The sequence below is a fragment of the Rhynchophorus ferrugineus genome, unplaced genomic scaffold (genome assembly GCF_030347505.1).
Source record: "Rhynchophorus ferrugineus isolate W39M unplaced genomic scaffold, kcgeb_rfMv2 rfM5, whole genome shotgun sequence".
Taxonomy (NCBI): Eukaryota; Metazoa; Arthropoda; class Insecta; order Coleoptera; family Curculionidae; genus Rhynchophorus; species Rhynchophorus ferrugineus.
The window spans coordinates 19,698,974-19,719,988 of record NW_027472584.1 but is presented as its reverse complement, the minus strand read 5'-3'; the positions used below and the strand labels follow the sequence as shown (position 1 = coordinate 19,719,988).

The window sequence follows — 21,015 nt, the reverse complement described above, 5'->3', positions numbered from 1 at the left end:
TTTGTAAGTGCAACTTATAGAACATTATCAAAGAGCTATGGATTGCGTTTGTTACGAGGCGCTATCCAACATTTATAAAAAACGCTCTATTTTGTAAAAATCATTGCTATTTGTACTAGATATTTACATACATCTTAAATAATTAATCATTCATTTGGCAAATCAGTAGTTATTTTTTAACTGACGTCACCTTAACAAACCAAGGTAAATTGCGGATCCTGGAATTGTTTCAAGAGAAACTATAAAAATCTTGCGCAAATTTTTGGGAATGATCTCATATGCGCAGGGCTTAACGAGCGTTGTGTTTTTCTGGTCATAGCGCATGTTATCGTGTAACGACGTTTCGTTTGTGAATTTTTATTTTTGTTATGATTACCATAATTTAAGTCAACGATGTTTAAAAAGATAACAGGTTTAACACTAATGAGACTAGTAGTAAATTTAAGTATATACACATTTTAATGATAATATCCAAATTACTGTAGTTGCGTAGTAAAGGTATGTAAAATGATGTTATTTCTTACATCCAACTAAACTCATTTATTTTATTTTAAGTTAATTTGTTAAATAAAAAATTACAATGTTAACAATCACTGGATCACAAAATGCCATTAACAATCCCAATGATAATAGTAATTCAGGAATACACTCAAATAAAGGCACTCCAGCACATCCTAAAAATGATGATAGAAAATCTCGAATTTTACTTAATATTGTCCCAAAATTACCATCAACAGATTCACTAAGTAATAGTCCTGGGCCGGGTAGTCCTGGTAAAATTAATTTACCTATAAAGCAAATCATTTTTACAATCATATGATTATTTTTTAGGAATTTCCAATGTTGATAGGTTAGAAACTCCAGGTCCTGTTGAAGGGGTAAAGAATTCAAAAAAACATAGTTTGTATTTTATTTTTGTTTTCCGTAGCTCCACACCCCTGAATCATCTAGTAAGCTTATGCGTAAGGAATCCTATAAAGCCCAAAGAAAAAATTATCGCAAAGAGAAAAAAAGAGTTACAAATGAGTTATTAAATTCACTTAAGGATCCTTCTGTTGTGGTTTTAGCAGACTGGTTGAAAATAAGAGGTACACTGAAATCCTGGACTAAATTGTGGTGTGTTTTGAAACCAGGATTATTGGTATTATATAAAAGTCCTAAAGCTAAGGTACTTTTTTATAATAAAAGTATTTTTACTGCTTTGATATATAATTGAATATAGTGAAATATTTGCCTCTTAAAAAAATGTAATATTTATGTGACGTTACATTGTAGAGCAGTCACTGGGTAGGTACTGTGCTTTTGAATTCCTGTAAAGTTATTGAAAGGCCTAGTAAAAAGGATGGTTTCTGTTTCAAATTGTATAATCCACTTGATCAAACAATTTGGGCACCTAGAGGACCTGAAAATGAGACAATCGGTAAACTGTCTAATGTAAGTTATTATGATATATACGTAACAAACTGTATATTTTAGGTGCAGTAGTTCAACCACTTCCAAGTTCATATTTGATATTCCGGGCGCCAAGTCAAGCATCAGGAATGTGTTGGTTAGATGCTCTAGAGATATCCATAAGAAATGATGGTGCTTTATTAAGGTCAGTGAGTAACAAATCATCAGGTAGCACAACACATGAAACACAGTGGTCAGAAACAGATTATGAAAAGCATTTTGTACATGGTAAAAGTCAAATATTATAATATATACTTGTGCAAAAATATATATGTTATTACAGATTTGGATAATATTAGTCAAGCTGATAATGGAGCCCAGTTAAGCACGGGAGAAGTGGAATTATCTGACTCTGAATCTGAGATATCCCAGAAAGAAGAGGATATGGAAATGGATCCTCCTGAAACATCATATGTTCCTAATGCCGAAGAAGAATTTGGAGAAGTTGGAGCACAAGTAAATCTGATAATGATTATATATAGTAGTCATATAAAAATAATATATTTTATTTTTATTTATCTTAAGGTAGAGGAATTAGCAGAAGAACATAAATCGCTTATTTGGTTTCTGGTTAAACAAGTACGTCCTGGCATGGATCTAAGCAAAGTTGTATTGCCAACTTTCATCTTAGAACCTAGGTCATTTCTGGATAAATTGTCTGATTCGTATTATCACGTGGATATTTTATCTCAGTGAGTTTTATACAGCTGACAAAAAATATTGATATCCATTAACTCAATTTTACAGAGCTGTTCTTGAAGATGACGCTTTTACTCGTATGAAACAAATAGTAAAGTGGTATCTCTCGGGGCTTTATAAAAAGCCGAAAGGATTGAAAAAGCCGTATAATCCAATTCTAGGTGAAACATTTAGATGTTACTGGCAACATCCAAATAATTCCAAAACATTTTATATTGCCGAACAGGTGTCTCATCATCCACCAGTAAGTTATACAAATTATTGGTGGGGATACGGGATAATAATGTTTATTTAGGTATCAGCATTTTACGTTACCAATCGTGAAGAAGGTTTTGCAATCACCGCTAGTATATTGGCTAGATCTAAATTTTATGGCAACTCGACATCAGCTATTTTGGATGGTACTGCGGTACTGACCCTTTTACCACGCGGAGAAGATTATAAGCTAACGGTACCATATGCGCATTGTAAAGGTATTTTAATGGGTACTTTGACCATGGAATTGGGTGGAAAAGTTTCAATTGACTGTGAGAAAACCGGGTACTACACAGAGCTTGAATTCAAATTAAAGGTAGATATATTTACTTTAGTTTATTTATAATACAACGTTTTCGTTTTATCTTCAGCCGTTTTTGGGTGGATCTGAACAAACGAACTGCATCACAGGTCGTTTGAAACTAGGAAAGGAAACATTGGCAACAATTGAAGGATATTGGGACGGTACAATTCATATTAAGGACAAACGAACTGGAGAAGTTCAGGTTTTGTTCTCGTCCACACCGGCGATAAGGAAACAAAGGCTTACACGCTACACAGTCCGTTTGGATAATCAAGGCGAAAACGAGTCGGAAAAACTTTGGCAACATGTTTCCGCCGCTATTAGAAGAGATGACATGAATGCTGCCACTGAAGAGAAGACTCTTTTAGAAGAAGCCCAGAGAGGTATACTATTTTTTGTAGGTTTTCATTTACAATAAGATTTCGCTTTAAAATTTCAGCTAGATCGAAAGAACGGAAAGCAAAATGTGAAGAGTGGTTACCCATACATTTTCAACAAGATATGAAATCAGGCCAGTGGGTTTACAAGCATTCAGATCTTCGACCGTGGGATCCTAGAAACGACTTATATCAATATGAATACGAATATAAGATTTTAACAAGAACAAAGCATCCTACGCCGATGATTAAGACTGCCAGCATTATTAGTGTGGATCCACAACAGGTGTGTAGATTTTATTTATGTAATTGTTACAAGGTGTGTGAATAAGTAATACACATTTTTTGTGTTTGAATATAAAATATATGTTTCTTCAATTATTTTAATTAATAAATAACTATATAAACACCAGCGAAGGAAAGAACTTTCTATTAGCGTCCTAGAATTTTTTAGAATCTCAGTTTATTTGTCAAAATATAGTCGGTCGGCTTCGTGGCGCAGTGATTAAGGCGACAGGACGGTCCTCCTGCTGTTGCGATAGTCGAGAGTTCGAGAGTCGAATCCTGTTGGGGCATGGATGTACTTTATGTTTGTGATTGTAATTGTAAATGTCTTTATAGGCAACAGTGAAAAATATGATAAAGAATAATCATCCAAGTCACCAGGCTGTGTAAGACCGGATGTCTTCTGGGATGGTCTCTAAGTTGGTCATTGGCCAATCGATGGGTTTAATGCCGGGGACCGTGGTTCGGAGCCCACGTTAAGTAGTAGATCCAGTCCAGATAAACCCTCGTTGGTAAAAAGGAGACATAAAATTATATTTTAAAAAAATAGTCATAAATATGGAAAAACCTGCATTTATCTATTTAGCTTCAGTCAACCGACGACTCTAGATGTAACTAATAACTAGATTAAGATATAATTTAAAGAAAGTGGATTAGTTATTCACGAGCTTAATCATTTTATATCGTATACATTACATATAAAATAATTTTAATGCAGATAACAGAATCACGTTCTTCTGTCAAAGTGTCGAAAAGAAAAATAGCAGCGAAACAAATCTCATCTGACGTTGATGTTAATGACAGTTCCAGTGAATTCCACTCTGATTCTTCGCACCGTGGGAAGAAAACTGTCACGTCGCCTAGTACCAAGTAAGCATTTCAGTCATCACTAGTAAAGGAAAGTCATTTTAAAATGTTATTTATTTCAGTATAAAATTGAAATTAGATAATTTAGATAAGCGCTTGCAAGATTTGGATGGAAAGGTAAATCAAGTACAAAATATTGTAGGCCAGATAGTCGAGGTTAACAAAAAACACAAAGAAGGTTCGATAAATATGAGAAATTTATTTGTAATAGTGTTTTTAATGGGATTATTTGAAGCTCTTCTTTTTTATTTCTTTAAGAAATAAGTTGTGCAATGAAATGTGATGATAGGTATGTAGATGCGGTTTCGAAGCTATACAGTGCTTGAATTTATACCAGTTCAAATTTTATTTTATATTTATCCATCATATTATATTTTTTGGACGATATTCCTGTGTTTAAAATTAAATTCATTCTAAAGGAATACTGATCATCGAAAAAAAAAATTGATCGTGGAATTTGTTTATATTATTCCCAGTATATAACTTGCCGCAAGAGATCCTCGCATAAAAATAAGAATTATGTTATTTTATATATACATATATTTTTTAAAAAATTAATTTTAAAATTTAAGTTTCTTCATATTTTATTTATACTTATACCATTATATATATGTTATATATATTTTAGTTTATTACTATTAAGGTTTTGCAGCCTAGCTAATGCAGGAATTGAAATATTCTCATTTATTGCAAATATTAATCAAAGAAAACGTGTCTTACGTTGCATGGTTTTTGAAATATTTTCGGCTTTATACAAATATATATAATATAGTCATGTTTTAGCTTTTTTTGAAATTGAGAGATTTAGAGTATATATACACGTAATATAACCAGTCTTATGCATTTGAGAATATTTTCTTATATATTTAGAATAACCAGTTAACTAAAATTATATACAAGCTGTTCTTATAGCATGCGGGTTCATGAGTATGTTTAACATAATAATAACTAAATATTTTCTAGTTATTTGTTACTCGCTTTCCAAAGTATCTTCTAATAAAATATAAACGTTTGACCCTTATATAAATATAATCCATATATATATCACTTGCAATCCTTTTAATCTCTTCCTTTTTTTTGGTTCGCATTATATATTGATAATAAAATTAATACTACTACTGGTAGGGACTTGAGTAGTTAAAATTGTTAACATTTTTATATAGAAGTTTTATGAAACACTTTAGTGTATAACATTGCACCATGACAAAATGTTATTACATAGAAGTTATTAATATTATATACAAACTTTATTTATTAACCTTTATTTAATTTTAATAAAACGGTTTTTGCTTTATACATGTTGTTTTAATCTTTGGCCCTCATGATCTATTTTATGTTAAACACTGTCTAATTTTATAAGTAATTTATAATACATGTGTAAGCAACTTTTTTCTAGATAAAAATAATTTATTAAATCATTGTAATCTCTATATACTTCATAGTAGGAGAGTCGGCCCTAAAAAATATCGATATTTAAAAAAAATTCGATATATTTTGACAGAGAAAAAAATATAGATATTTTTAATTTATAATAAGGTACTAAATTACCATTAATATTTAAAATTAAGTACCTCAATACACTAAACCTTTAAAATTAAGCACTAATTTAAAAGGTTTATTAACAATAATTAATTGTTTTCTTTTATGTTTAAGAAATATATTTAATTTTTTTTAAAAATATGGATATATGGATATTTTTTCGGCATCCCTACTTTATACTTATTAATAATTTGTATTGCACTTTTTTATAGTTTATGACAATTTCCCGTATTAACACAACTAAATTAGAATATCATTTTTAAATAACATTTAGGGAGTTTATAATTCTGTAGTTGGTTCTACTTTCTGCCTGGCTTTGGCTAATATTTTTTGCAGTTCGGTTGTTCTGATTGTTTGGAACTAAAAATAAAATATTGTGAGTATTTTTATGTTTTAGTTTTTTTCTTATGTATTACTTACGTTGCTTACTGATTTTTGCACAAGGATATATGAATGTAGTGTTTTTCCTGTTTTCTCCCCACAAACCTTTTCAAGCTCTTTTTTGGTCATTTCAAATAGCTGATAACCAGTTATTCCTTTAAATTTCGTACATATACCGTCACTAAATCCTTTAATCTTCAACCACTCTACCACTTCTTTCGGAGTTGACTTGTCACTAATAAATGTTTCTGGTGTTTGTTTAATATCTAACATAGGCCTTTGTTTTTCCTTTTCCCTTACGAGCGTAAGTACGCTAGTAAGTTCATTGTGTAAGTTATCACTCATTGAGAGATTTGACATAATAGAACGTCGTGATACAGTACGTTTCAAAGTAGTTGGTTGTGACATATCACCCATCGGTGGAGGTGGCGGCGGTGGTGCTGGAGCACTCTGTGAAGGCGGTGGTGGAGGAGGTGCAGGTGCTGGAATATTAGTTAGCGATGGTTGCCTACTTTCTGAAGTATTAAGAATGATCGCATATAACTTATGTTAGCCCATTTTTCGACAACATATACAATAAACGGTGAAAGCGTTTTTTGCACTTTAATAAAACAAATTTTAACTGTATAACATATAAACAATTAAATATACTTATTACTTAACAAAATTTAATTCGCTAAATTTATTAGCGTAACGATTGCTCTGATAGCATATTGGAGTTAAAAGCAAAACGACACGGGACTAGTAGATATATAAGCAGACAAAAACACCAACAACATGTTTATGTAAATATTTATTAATCTGAAATACATTTTAGTTAGTAAAAAAAAACAATAAAAATGTATCTTATGAGATAGGTATATACAAAATATACTTTTAATAAATATGAATTGTAAATATTTTGATACTTTGTCAGCTTTGCATATATATATATATATATATATTTATATATGTATGCATACATTTAACTTAAAATTACTATTAAATGAATGTAAGTCTTTAATAATAAATGCCTTACTGGACTATACACAACACTGAAGACACAGAAAAATAGAGAAGCCTTATACTCCTTAACGATACAACAGGGAATACAATACATACATTTAAAAATAGCGGAATTCACCTTTCTTACCAATTCTGTCGTTCATTATAAATTCGGTGGGCTTTGGTTGAATTCTGTGTTCATTACTTGAACTTTGACCTGAATAACGTACTGGAGGAGAATCCTAAAACAATTTCAAGAATGTCATCGAGAATGTCCTGATTTCACTTCACTTTCGTTTTACCTCTATATGTTGATTTCTATGAAGTGGACTCATATTGCTTGAATGATATTGGGTTACAATTGTATTCGGTACATGAGCGACTTGCCCTTTGCTATTTTTTGCCTTCCACCATTTACGGCTGCTATCCAAAATCTAATACAAATATATAATTTTTACAAGTTTAAATGAAATATTATAGTCAACTTACTTCGAGGAATTCACCTCTTACGACTGTTAACTCTTTATCATTGTTTGCTGTTCTCGGATAAGTTACTTGGACGATATGAGCACCACGGTTCTGCAAATCTTCTAAAAACCTTTCTTGTCCATACCCGAAACTTTTGTCCTCACCCTTGAGTTCAATTGAATCTATTGAAATATCACTTTTGGCCGTGCTTTCACCTGCCGGTGGCATAAAAAGATTATCTGAATCGTCATCTTTTACATCCAAACTGAATGACTTTTCAGTGACATCGGGATCATCAACAGGATATTCAGGAGACCACCCGTCCATAAAAACGGGATGATAAGATGGTACGTGTCCGTTGTACTGATCTCTGGATGTGCTCCAAGCACTACCCAGTGAGTGCCATAATTCTGTTTCTTTACTTGTAACGCAGTTCATGAGTAAATTCGTAGCTTCTCTAGTCAACAGAGGTGCTATAACATTTTGTGGAATATGTTGTTCAAAATAGTGATCGTGTGATGCTTCTACAATTAATGCCAGAGGTGTGAAAAGAAAATGAACAAGCTCGGGGGCATTCGGATCGTGAATGTGAGCTTTTAGCTTGGCTAGTAAGTTAAAAGATAACTTAAATTTCTGGAAAATATCGACGAATTCTTTTTCCGGTGGTGGTTTTGATCTCATTGTTAACATTCCATCGCCCATGTCACGTTTTTTATTTTTTCTCGCCTTTCTCTTTCTTTCCAGTTCTCTGTAAGCAGCAGCTGCATGTTGAAGTCGCGCTATGAACTTTTCGATATCGTCAAAGCAATGATTCAAAATTGTCACATCCCTTTCGTACTTTTCACTAGTAGTGGAACTTGAATCATCATTATTTTCGGTAAGCTCTGAGTCAGATCTTTGATGCAACAAGTAATCCCTATTATTATGGTCTCGAGAAGGACTTACATTAAGCTGTGGTGGTTTATGAACGGGTGGTGGTATACTACTCTTTCGGTTTCTGGTAAATGATTTTCCCATTCTCAGTTGTTTTAAATCTTCGACCAGGTCTTGGGCAGAAATACTTTGACACTGTGAATAGAACAGATTATTTAAAACTGCGTAAATGTTTCAGGTTGAAACAGTATCATATTTATTTTTGATTGCTGTAAGTGTAATTTTATCACGGATTAAAGGGATCACTTTTTATATTGATGAATACGATAACTAATCTAGGAATTAAAGCACAATGCAAGTTATTATATACTGTCATAAGGGTATAAATAACTATAAGTGTAAAAAATGATCATAAACTAATTTATAAAAGATTAGAAAATACTTTTATCTTTTAATTTGATTTTTTTACTTGTCAGTATGTACCATTATTTATTATTACATACACATAATGGTAGAAAACATACCACGTTTCTTTTAGATGAAGAGACAAAGTATTTACCTGAAATATGTGCATTTGCATTTCTGCGGGCGAAGACTGACTTGAATCAGCAATGATGAATACCAAGATGTTATTATACATGTCCATGGGATCTTGACTCATAAATGCTGTGGGATCTTCTATACTATCGACGGGAAATCTTTCAACAACGCTCTGGAATTAAATTTATTTATTTATTGATTTTATTTCTGCTTTTATTATATAAATTATATATAGTTAACATTATAGCTTACTATATCCTACACTTCTTCATTTAACAATTGTTTTATTAGATATATTTTTCTTGTTAATGCTAATGTTATCAATTTTGTGTACATTATTAGAAATTTTGTGATAAAATATTATGGATTTAATAGAAAAATGATTAAAGACATGTTTAACACATGTTAAAGACACTACAAAAAATTTACGTAAAAAATTTCATTGTAATTGGATATATCATATCATTATTATCATTAACGTGTAAAATACAGTTGATTTGAAATACTTTTATAGTACTTATCGTATTACATTGTTTATAACATCGTCCTCATGACTCACGTTTTATTACAGAAACATGTTTCATGGCATTTTCCCTAACCGAACATATTATTTCGAAATTATGATTATTGTTCCTTTTCTTTGAAGGATCTATTTTTGTTATTTCATTCACTGAAGAGTTTTATCGCAACAAAAATAATCAATTACGTCATTTTAATTGGAATTTGCGTTCTACCGTAAACATGTAAATTAAAACTAAAGTACTGAACATAATTAATTATTTTCGAAATCAAAGAATTACGATACTAATAAAACATTGTTGTACTTACGCCAGATTCGTCTAAAATAAGTACCCAGGGATGGTCCAGGCAAATTTGCATTTTCTGCGACCATATACCATTTGTTTGTTCCATCTGTCTTAATCTCCTCATACCATCTACGGGATAGGAGATACCTGTGTTACGAGACACACTAAAAGTTGCCAAATGTTCAATGATGTGAATTGGAGGTTTTCCATCATCCCTCGGGTCTCTGTCCCTGTCCCTATCCAAGTTACGATCATCTCGGGAATATCCATTTCTATAGGCCATGACTGATTGTTGACGGTTACTTTTTTTACTGAAATTAAATGAAAAAAAAAATGTAATAAATAGTTTTAACTTATAAGGGGAAATGACGGTAGAGCAATAAATATATCTGATAATAGAATGTTGTAATCGATATAATATGATCTTAAAACAATGGTAAAGATTAGATTATTTCATATAAACGTACTGAAGACTATTATCGATAGATTTTATCATTTATATTTTTAACGGGTCTTATTATGAACTATAGCTTCATAATGTTTTTATGTCACTCGAACAATTGAAATGTTTTCACCAATTACGTTTTTAAATATATAGAATGAATGTAATCAACGCTAATTGATATTTAATATGGTGGGGATATATTTCTCACGAAAAACGAAAGGAAAATCATAATACTAATTAAAACAAAAATAAAATAATACTATAATGTACCAAAAGCGCCACACCTTCCACCATATAAGAAAGGAATGTTAAGAATGAGGTAAGAATTTAGCGTCAAAGAGGTATCTCATACATTTAAGGTTTTGCTGCATATTTTATTACTGTAAGCATATAAGAATCTGAAGAAATACACCTGTAACACGTAGGCGTTTAAGGACGATATTGAAATAATCACAAACCAATATTTATTTCAACATCATTACCCGACTATAATGCTCGATATTTGTAAATAACAATAAAATTCCGAACAAAAATACACACACAACACTTAATTATTTAAATCAAAGCCACCGTGGCGAAATGAAACAGACTACAGTACGATGGAGAAGTAACAGTACCAACTTGATTTTAAAGCAAGTATTCTACCAAATTTGGCTTACCTGACGCAGTATTTAATATTCCATAGTATAACACTCGGTTGCCGTTTTTCTAAATTTTAAAGTTACAAATCAAACCACTTAACACTAACACAGTACCGAAAGATTTTACTGGTTATTCCGTCTGACAGGTACCTAGGTAACAGACAATCGCTAAGCACATGCGTACAAAAATGAGAACATTTACCTGTTGTATTGGTAGTACCGTATACCAGGACTTTTCGATCAAATAAATAGTATTCTAGCTACCGGGCTGCATCATTAATTTTAATTATCCAATGACATTAATACATTTGATATTATAAATATTTTCATTTTTAACAGGTTTATATCTACGAAAAATCAATAGAGTATTATTCCTGAACAGTTTATTATCACATTAGAGGTGAAAGTTTCTTTCGTCATATTCATTTAACTTTGTTATATTACATTTTGTTAATATTTACCTTTGCTGCGCTTAAATACTTGCTTAAATTATTTAGACTAGACTATTATATTACGGTTAGCGATTACAATATAAATTTCGTATGGTATTTGTATGTTATTACGTCTATTTAATATTTTGTAACTTCATTATTTACCTTTTTATTTTTAGAGAATACTGCTGTAATATTATTAAACAACACACAATGATTAAAGTATGACAATATTTTTCTTTCAGTAAAATGTATTATATAATTATTATTTGTTATTGTATTTATTTCTTAGTGTTTGGATTGTATGAATTATTTTTAAGGATTATATTTTAGAATTATGATGTGACCGATAGGATTAATGATTAATTTCCAATTTTTCAGAAATATAATGTTTAACTCCATAATCGATTGTTTTAATTGCAGGAATTTTAATAAACTCGACTAATAAATTATCACTGACTACTTCATATTACTCAAATTTCGATATGTTTCCTTTATATATAAAAATGTAGTAAAATATTTATGCATTCCATGAAAGATTACAAAAATAAATATAGATAGATGTAGTAACCGAATTTTAGATGCGAGTTATACTACTATTAGTGAAATATTTTCATGTGATATTTACTTCTTTATGTTAATTTGTAACAACAATATTCCAATTCTATTCCAATACCTAAAAATGTCTAATCAAATATTATACTGTTCAATGAAATTAGCAGTTTCAATGTATCAAATATATTAGCTTAGGAAAATATTGTAATTTCAGGTGGAGGGCATTTTTCTAGTGTATAATTTTTTCAGATACATTCTGCTTCACACATCTTTACTTTATGATATAATACTTTCCATATGATATCTTTGTCTTTTTAGAGGCCCGAATATGAATGTATCAGACAGAATACACAAAAAATGATAACCGTTTCGTACTAAATGCAAATAAGAAAACTAAACTGATAATTAATTAAATATTAAACAAAATATATTAAAAAAATTACACTGCCTTTTTGGTAATAATGTGTATAATTAGAGGTAATATCACCATTTAGTAAACTAAATATGTAGGAATGTTCGTCGGGTCGGTCGGTCGGTCGAAACGTGTGGCTGCCGCTGCGGTTATCTATCAGAACACTCACTACTATCTTTGGAAGGAATTTGCACGGGAACTAAAAACACTGGTTGAATCAAAGTTGTTTATTCTAACTTACGATTGATACATGTGGTCGATGGGAGAATGGACAGGATATTAGGTTAAGGTGAAGGAAGTACGGTAGCGCTGTGGAAGTGGTACTGTTACAGGGGGAAGGTGATAAGAAAAGAGAACGAGACGTCGTCGTGATGGCCTTTTATACTCCAGAACTGCATGGTACCAATCCACCGGCATTGCCAACCTTTGTATTTGTTGATGGTGAATTGGTGGTGGCCTAAAGGGTCGTGGCGGTCGCCACATAACTCCCCTCCTAGTGGAACAGCCGTGGAACGTACCTATATGTTGTGCAAGTTCCGGAATGCACCCGCAATCACGCAAACAAACGCCCGGGGACTGCTGATGAGATGGGGATCCCAACCTGAGCGAGGAGTTTTTTACGGGATCAGCTGCCATCGGAGCTGTAGCAGGACGTCGTTCGTCTTGGGGCGTTTAGCTTTGTTTGAGGGTACCTGTAAATGTGTTACGTGTCCCATTTCGTGATGCGAGGGTGCTCATGTGTTGCTGGTATACATGATGGGCTTCTGTGGTTTTCGTCCATCAGGCTAGTCTCGTGGGATGTCGTCGACCACGTGATGTTGATGAGTTCCGTTCCTCGTGCTATCCTTCCATGCACGTGTCAAGCACCTGTCGAGTGGCTTATGTTGAGTTGATTTACCTGTTAGGCACTTTGATCACGTCGGGGTCACCAATTGTAGGAATGTTCGTCGGGTCGGTCGGTCGGTCGAAACGTGTGGCTGCCGCTGCGGTTATCTATCAGAACACTCACTACTATCTTTGGAAGGAATTTGCACGGGAACTAAAAACACTGGTTGAATCAAAGTTGTTTATTCTAACTTACGATTGATACATGTGGTCGATGGGAGAATGGACAGGATATTAGGTTAAGGTGAAGGAAGTACGGTAGCGCTGTGGAAGTGGTACTGTTACAGGGGGAAGGTGATAAGAAAAGAGAACGAGACGTCGTCGTGATGGCCTTTTATACTCCAGAACTGCATGGTACCAATCCACCGGCATTGCCAACCTTTGTATTTGTTGATGGTGAATTGGTGGTGGCCTAAAGGGTCGTGGCGGTCGCCACAAATAGCGATCACTTCCCCCATCTAGCCTGTGTTAGGCAAACTTGTAAATAATTAAGAAGTGAAATAAAGGTAACTGTTAAACGGAGTAAAATCTGATCTTCATCAACGAAATATGATAATATATACATATACTTCATCATAAATATATACATGTAACTGTACTAACTTGAATATACTGAATTTTTTTCAAATAAATTCAGTCAGCATTTGACTTTGTTCAACGATGTACGCCTTATGACAATTTGATAATTTTGGATGAAATACACTCTATTAAAATTTAACAATCTAAGAAGTTTCATTTTAATAGAATGAACTTTGTTATCGAGTAAATATTAAAGTATGAACAGTATATAAATAGTAACAAAATGTATAATATATATAATTTACTCCACCATTTTGGTATTAAAGTCTAAATCATAAAATAAGTATCATTGTAAATAAATTTAAATTGAATCTGTAAATATTAATTTCAGCATTTAATAATCAATAGGGAGATCATCTTCGCCATCTAGCGAATGTGTAGTAAAAATGTTATTTTATGAACAAAAATTGGATGAAAGGAAACTGTTCAGTTGATTTTAAAAAACTGAATTCATTTTTTTCTTTTACAAACACCTAGAATTATTGACCGTCACCATTCACCTACATATTACCAAAATTATAACTTGGATTTTATATCCTGACTACCTAAAAAATGTTAACCTTTCGGAATCATAAACTAAACATATATATATATATATATATATATATATATATATATATATATATATATATATATATATATATAGCATGTGACCGGACTAAATGCTTCTAAAAATTACCATTAACATTCCAGATGGAATGAACTCTAGTTTGAAGTAAGATTTAAGATATACCCCGTCTCCGGACTGGATGTGAATTATAAAAATACTACAATTTTAGATTAAATTATATATATATTAAATTTCTAATTACAGAAAAATTAATGATGTTTCCGTTGGTTTATATATAGTGCATTATAACTAAAATGAAGTTTTTTTTCCATTCAGTCAAAGAATGGGGTATATCGATTTTTACCGTGTGATATGGTGTTTTTTTTTTTCATTTACTAGAATGACCAGCTAGAACCAAATGGTCTTCGGCTGATGTCGCTTCAAGTTCGGGATATGATTGTTTTGAGACCCTGGGTTACGACTGGGATTTTATCAAGATGTTATAGTGTTCTAAGGATCCTATGGAGAACCTCACACTGAGCATGTTTATGAAATTTTTCACAAACGGGATGCCTGATTCGAGGTGTGTTTTGACATTCCACATACACCATGGGGCTCTGAGTAACGCACGGACTTTTTGGATTGGAACACACTGGAGTAGTTCAAGTTGCCTCTCCGAGACATACTTGTGCCACACCTGTGCTCCATTGAGGCAGATTGGACGGACTAGCATTTTATATAAAGTCGCTTTCTGTGGGATTTCCTTTGCATTTGCATTTCCTTTGCAAATGGCGTGCTGAATTTGGGCAGATCATTGGAATCTGCGGTCGAACTGGAGACCGTGGTATGAAACTTTCTGGAACCTCTGGGGATAAGGACTTTATCGATTTGGAGGCGATAGGCGCGAAACTCCTTCTTGCGGTGGAACAGAATAGCCTGAGTTTTGCTCGGGTTAATCTGAAGCCGCCTGAATTTGTATCACGCTATCGCTTGGTTCAGTTGTACTTGGAGTCTATTGCGTATTCCCATCCATTATTATGAATCTACATTATTATTACTACCATCCAATTATGAATCTATCAGGGATATTAGGTCATTCGGTAGATCTAGTTGTTTTGCTTTAAATAATAGACCGTGGTGCCATACTTGGTCGAAAGCTTTGGAGATGTCTAAGAAAATGGCTTCTGTTTTTCGACCTTTTATCATTGCCTGGTGGATAGTTGCTGCGACGCGGGCAGCTTGATGGAGGCCTGAATGTTTAGCACAGAAACCGAATTGGTGGTGGATATGGTGCATTGAATATACAAACTAAACTTTTTCATATGTAATACGTCTTAGGGCGTTTTTACATCTGCTGGCAGGGCACGGCACGACACGGCACCGTATTTTGTTTTTATTATTTTCATTAGTATTGTTCCATATAGAACACTTTGATTCTACTAATTCAATTAGTGTTACATCATATTTAAAGCTAGGCATTTTTCTCTTTTAACCTTAAAAATATCCCTGTACACAATTAAAATCGGCGTCGACACGAGTGGACCGGTTGCTGCCCGCCGACATGTCGGTGTCGGCAACTACACGATACCGACATATCGTCGAGTGTGAAAGGGATCCATTTGTTTATATGAGATTACGGGTCCACTGACATCGGTGGTGCTGACAGATGTGAAAACGCCTACTGATTTCCTTCTGAATGCATTTAAAATAATTAAACGGCCATTTTATATGAAACTTTGTTATCGAGTAAATATTAAATCTTCTAAATATTAATAAAATCAGTACATAACTTATTCAAACTTATTTGGTTGCAAAGTATATAATACAGAAAATATTACTATTAAAAAAATTTAATTTAAAACTGGAAAATAGTCCTTCGCCATTTAGTCGTCAATACAATCATCACGTTCACCATCTAGCATACGTGTATCAAACATTTCAATTATCAAGTAGAAATAAATTAAAGGAAACTGTTTAACTAATTTTGAAAATATTAATAAAACTCCTGTTTTACCAATATGCTCAATTATAATTCCTTCGCCATTTACACATCAAAAATTAATAACGATCTAACCCGTACCATAATATCGCATTCTCAACGATTTATATATATTATTACTTAAGATACTTATTACTTAGGGGAATCAAATAAAATAAACCAAAATATATCTTTATTTCTTTATTTACTGATACATAAAATAGTAATTGGAATGTATTTAATCTTCGATCCCTAACAAAACTAGATGTTACAATTAAAACAGAAAAAATAATAAAATAAGTTTGACAAACACTAATCCTAAAATGTACCTTCTAAAAAGTTATTCCATTATTTTTTCACTTATCAATGATAAAATAGTTCAAGGCATCTGATTTTTTTCTTGATCACAGCCAAAACCGTACCTGAACTAACTTAAAAAATCTAAAACTATATTTACATTTTAAAAACTACACATCATTTAAAAAGAGATGATTTGTTGTTTGTAATTTAAAATACCTTAGAAATAAAGATATCTACCTAAACTATAATCTAAAATTGTTCCAAACGCTTAATAACCCGGAAGGGCACTTGGGCAGATAACATTAGTTTCTAATTAAAAGTAGACGTTAATTCTTATGAACTAAATTATTGTACAAAAAAATAATATCAATTTCCGTTAATACTTTCATTATCCCAATTGGTTTTTATTTAAGAATAACTTGCCAAGAAGTTAAAAAAATCTATAAATTCAATGTTGTGGTACAATATGCACCATTACATTTAAACAATGATTTAAGCACATATATCACCTAATCCTACCAACAATATTTTTTAGAAAAATATTTAAAAAGGTGTAAATATATTGTGCTCTCAAGCTTACTCTTTTTGTTAAATATATTTTTGTTACTAAATTATTTATATAGACATGGTATCTGGTATCTAGTGCAACTAATCTATTGCATTATCTCTACATAGAGTAAATTATTTCTTTGAAATAATGAGCTTTACATTATTGATGTTAATATGAGATTCAATATGAAATTTTAAAGCTTTCTACAATGGATTAGATAATGAATAACCCAAACTTTTCCATTTTCCTTGGAAAAGAGTTATACAAAACCAATGCCGAAAGCTATTAACTATAACACTTTTATAACATTCTGAAAACATTTAATAGCATCAGAGGCAGTCTACATTGTTCGAAATTAAAAAAAATTATAATAAAAACAGGTACAAAAATATATCTGATAATCTGAGAACAAAAACCAAAACAATTTTCATAGTTTTATATGTACGTTTTTTTGATTTTTTGCAAAGTTCCCTCATTGGCGATATTTAAGTTTTTTAGAGATCCTAAGTTATCCTTCTTTGGTTGAAGATTATCCGTGGACATGTTCAAGACGTCCAGATTAACATTCTTGGCTGGCCTGACTAAAAAACTATTCTGATTCCCATTTAATCTGAAACAATAAATAGACTGTGTTAAATATTTTAGCTAGAGTCACGACTAAATAAATTTGCTCTTTATTTAATAGAGTATGCATAAAAAAGTAAAGAGTTTCACAATAAGGGCGAATTAATTTTAAAATAGAGTCAAATAAGCAAAAACTGAGTAAGGTACAAAGGAAATTACTTTTTTATTTGAAATATTTAATATGCCTCGGTATTGGTATCAATCTGCATGATTTTGATCCATTTGAATCAATTGCTTGGAACACATCCCTTGCCCTTATTCAAAAACTCTATATACTGCACATTTCATTGCAAAATAAAATATAATGGATACATACCTGTCTAGATGATTATGTTGTTCGATGCAGGGAGGATTCGGATAGTTTAAATAGTATTTTCTTGAGACACAATATCCCGCAACAAATCCTACGAGAAGGCCAACAACGGCAGCTAATAGACTGCCCCACAATAGTGATGCGGAAGTAAATTCGCTCTTTTTAATTTGAGAACATCCAGTTCTGACGTCGGCATTGATATCGTTGCTGCAATCGTCAAAGTCGGAACGATTTTCGACTTGTACTGTTAATTCCTTAGCGTTCGAATTCGATTCCTCATCAATCGAATTACTGGTAATAGTGTCGTCGAATTCTTTTCGAGGAACTTTTTCATTTGTCGATATCTTACACCTCGATCCGTTACCACGTTTGATATCCTGGACAAGATATCTGAAGGAGGTCACTGCGTCGATACTGACGCAAAGATTCTTCAATTGATCCCAAGCACAGTGGGGATCTCTCAATTCGATGCAATCACTGAAAAAAAAACACTTTTAGTTAGTATATGATTACAGAAAACTATATACATTTTTGACATACTTGCAAGTTACAATTGATTTACAATGATTAAGAGTCACTAATTTCGTTTCTCCTTTGGTAATTGCAATTACTTTGCCATTTCCTGGAGCAATCGCTAATTGTCTTACAGGCGTACCTCTGGGGAAGACCTCATTTTCAGATATAACAAACGCTTTGGATGTCTGTTCTGTTACAATGTTTACAACTTTTAATATTTTACCGTCATCTGAAACAAAGAAAAAGCGATTTAAAGTAACCATACGTCTGTAATTTATGTTCATTATTTAATCGTGAACTAAAAAACCTTGAAGATTCTCCACGAAGCTTAAACAGAATATACCAGAAAGCAATTTCACTTCTAGATATTTGTCACATAATGACATTAAGAAATAATCGCGGTTTATTTTATAAATAGTTAAATGTCAATGATGTTAACACTTTCTTCAGATGTTTTGTTTCGCATTTCAAAAAACACGTAGGCTTTTAATTATGTTTTGTTTTATTATAGCATTGTTTTCGTCGACATTAATATGGGAATTATATAATTAAATACATATATTAAATCAACGTAATTTATTCATGATTTTTCATTTATAATTTCTTGAAATAAATTAGTTTTTTAAAATTTATTTTGTCGCCTATTTATTTTGTTTTAAGAATAATCACGTAACAATCAAGATAAAAGTTGTGGGAGCTTTTTCATTTGTTAAAAGTCGCTGCTGCTTTATTCTAATTTTACCACAATAGATGTATCTATCTGTATGTTTGGACTTATAAAAGTCAAACAATGCTGTTGCTAGTTCGTTTACGCTCTTTTATCGAAGCTATAATGAAAGATACATCGTTTTGATTACTCATTTTCACGTCATGCCTGTTATATTTCCATAATAGTATTAGATTCTAATATAAGACTTTTACGAGGTAATAAAATTCGAGTCAGAAGTTCCCTCGTCATGCTATAATCTAGAAAAAAAACACCGCTTCAATAAAAATAAAGTTATCAATAAATCACATTTGAAAAATCCCACTAATTATATTTGGTTGTAACTGTTGTAAATTGGAGCCTGTAGGGTAACAGCGGGTTTAGCAGCTTTCAAGGTTAAAATTGTGTCTTGTTACGGAATATAATACCTGGACGAACAACTTGGTTGGTTGGTTGGTTCTTAGAAATCGGCGACAAGCTACATAGCCGCTTCAATCAAAATCAATCATCAGTTACTTCTCGAGCTCATTATATTGTTAATTATGCGCCTGGTTTTTTTTTCCGCTCATTAGATTGGAGTTCAATTTGTTGTAGATCACCTGATAAGTATTAGACATCGTTCGTTCTCAATTGATTATTTGAAAATGAATCAGATATCGACGATTTAACTTCTTTGAATAGGCAATGTTACTAATAAGAGATGATTCATAGATTCAGTACGTCATAAAACTAGTTATGTAATTTTTTTGGTACTCATTTTAGCAAAAAAATGAAGCTTTGCAAAAATATATTTTTCACCAATAAAGCGTTTTTAAAATGAATACCCTGATCAGAATAAAAAATAAATCGTCAATGTTAACTATTTTATAATCTGGAAAAAAATACACAGTATTTTACAATAAAGTCAAGAAGAATATAGTTTTAGAAAACAGTTTTGCAACTAAGAAAATGCATCGTGTTACATATTATTAATTTTGTTAGCAATACTGCATAAATTACTTGCCAATCTACCATACTCCCCAGATCTAGACTGCAGCTAGTTCGCAAATCTTTGATTCAAGAGGAATTTGATTTGGAATCTTTGATTCAAAACAAAATCTTGTTTTGTTAACGTATGATTTGAAACTCTATATAATAGTTTAGAAATATTGGAAAATGGTTTCAAAACTAGAGAATTTTCAGCGGATGTCAATAAAAAATTTTATTGTGAAAATGTTCCCACCTAATTTAATTCATTAACGAATCCAATCAATCGGTAAATCATAGAAGCTAATTTATAGGTCACTAGTACCAATTAAAAACATGAATATTGATCGTAGTACCAATAAAGCAGTTTCATAACGGTAACCAAAAATTGGGTCCACGTCTTTATACATTTACGAATGAAGCAGTAAAATTGCCCAATTATATAAGTTGTTCGGAGATCAAAAAAACTTTTTTCGAAAGTGGTATACCCACTGTATTCCAATAATTGCCTTCTCGTCTTGGTTTTATGACTGTTCTACCAGATGTCTCGATAAGTATAAGAAAGGAAAGAAACAACAACAAATGTCCGGGTTGGCCGTGAATTCGTATCAATTAAAACGCTCGAAAATAAATTAAAACTGCAACTATTAATATAAAAAAAGGAAATTAAAAGGATGATGTATACATCTTAAAATCGAAGCAATAACAACCCGCAGTTCAAAAAAAAAATTGCA

At 31.9% G+C, this 21,015-nt stretch overlaps 3 protein-coding genes across 15 annotated transcripts in view; 1 reads left to right on the top strand and 2 right to left on the bottom strand.

Annotated features, from left to right (window-relative positions):
* The first annotated feature begins 301 nt into the window (after positions 1-301).
* On the top strand, positions 302-5,533 carry Orp8 (Oxysterol-binding protein-related protein 8). Its single transcript, XM_076405525.1, has 14 exons — positions 302-498; positions 556-773; positions 832-878; positions 929-1,168; positions 1,276-1,420; positions 1,477-1,680; positions 1,736-1,908; positions 1,978-2,144; positions 2,200-2,395; positions 2,447-2,722; positions 2,778-3,093; positions 3,150-3,373; positions 4,091-4,242; positions 4,302-5,533. Exons 2-14 carry the CDS (start codon positions 581-583, stop codon positions 4,501-4,503), a joined length of 2,535 nt encoding a protein of 844 aa, XP_076261640.1. The 5' UTR covers positions 302-498; positions 556-580; the 3' UTR covers positions 4,504-5,533.
* Positions 5,486-11,421, bottom strand: LOC143197254 (epidermal growth factor receptor kinase substrate 8). 7 transcript variants are annotated; one of them, XM_076405528.1, is made up of 10 exons: positions 11,378-11,421; positions 11,119-11,263; positions 10,935-11,066; positions 9,853-10,141; positions 9,044-9,196; positions 7,633-8,679; positions 7,446-7,577; positions 7,292-7,385; positions 6,199-6,674; positions 5,486-6,138 (listed from the first exon to the last, which is right to left on the bottom strand). In XM_076405528.1, exons 4-10 carry the CDS (start codon positions 10,111-10,113, stop codon positions 6,058-6,060), a joined length of 2,244 nt encoding a protein of 747 aa, XP_076261643.1. In that variant the 5' UTR covers positions 10,114-10,141; positions 10,935-11,066; positions 11,119-11,263; positions 11,378-11,421; the 3' UTR covers positions 5,486-6,057. The 7 variants fall into 7 exon arrangements, with proteins under 7 accessions (XP_076261643.1, XP_076261645.1, XP_076261648.1 ...); XM_076405530.1 differs by lacking the exons at positions 11,119-11,263; positions 11,378-11,421 and having other exon boundaries at positions 10,935-11,073; XM_076405533.1 differs by lacking the exons at positions 11,119-11,263; positions 11,378-11,421 and having other exon boundaries at positions 6,199-6,641; positions 10,935-11,073.
* A 5,071-nt stretch (positions 11,422-16,492) lies between these two features.
* The window catches only part of Sema-1a (semaphorin-1a), a 135,998-nt gene continuing 131,475 nt past the window's right edge, over positions 16,493-21,015 (bottom strand). For 5 of the 7 annotated variants that reach the window (XM_076405535.1, XM_076405534.1, XM_076405537.1 and 2 more), the window contains 3 exons: positions 18,634-18,838; positions 18,097-18,570; positions 16,493-17,766 (listed from right to left, as the gene is read on the bottom strand). In XM_076405535.1, the coding sequence (XP_076261650.1) occupies positions 17,592-17,766; positions 18,097-18,570; positions 18,634-18,838 (854 nt within the window). In that variant the 3' untranslated portion in view covers positions 16,493-17,591. Of the gene's footprint in view, positions 17,784-18,096; positions 18,571-18,633; positions 18,839-21,015 lie in introns of all 7 variants that reach the window. The other 2 variants (XM_076405539.1, XM_076405541.1) reach the window with 1 other exon arrangement.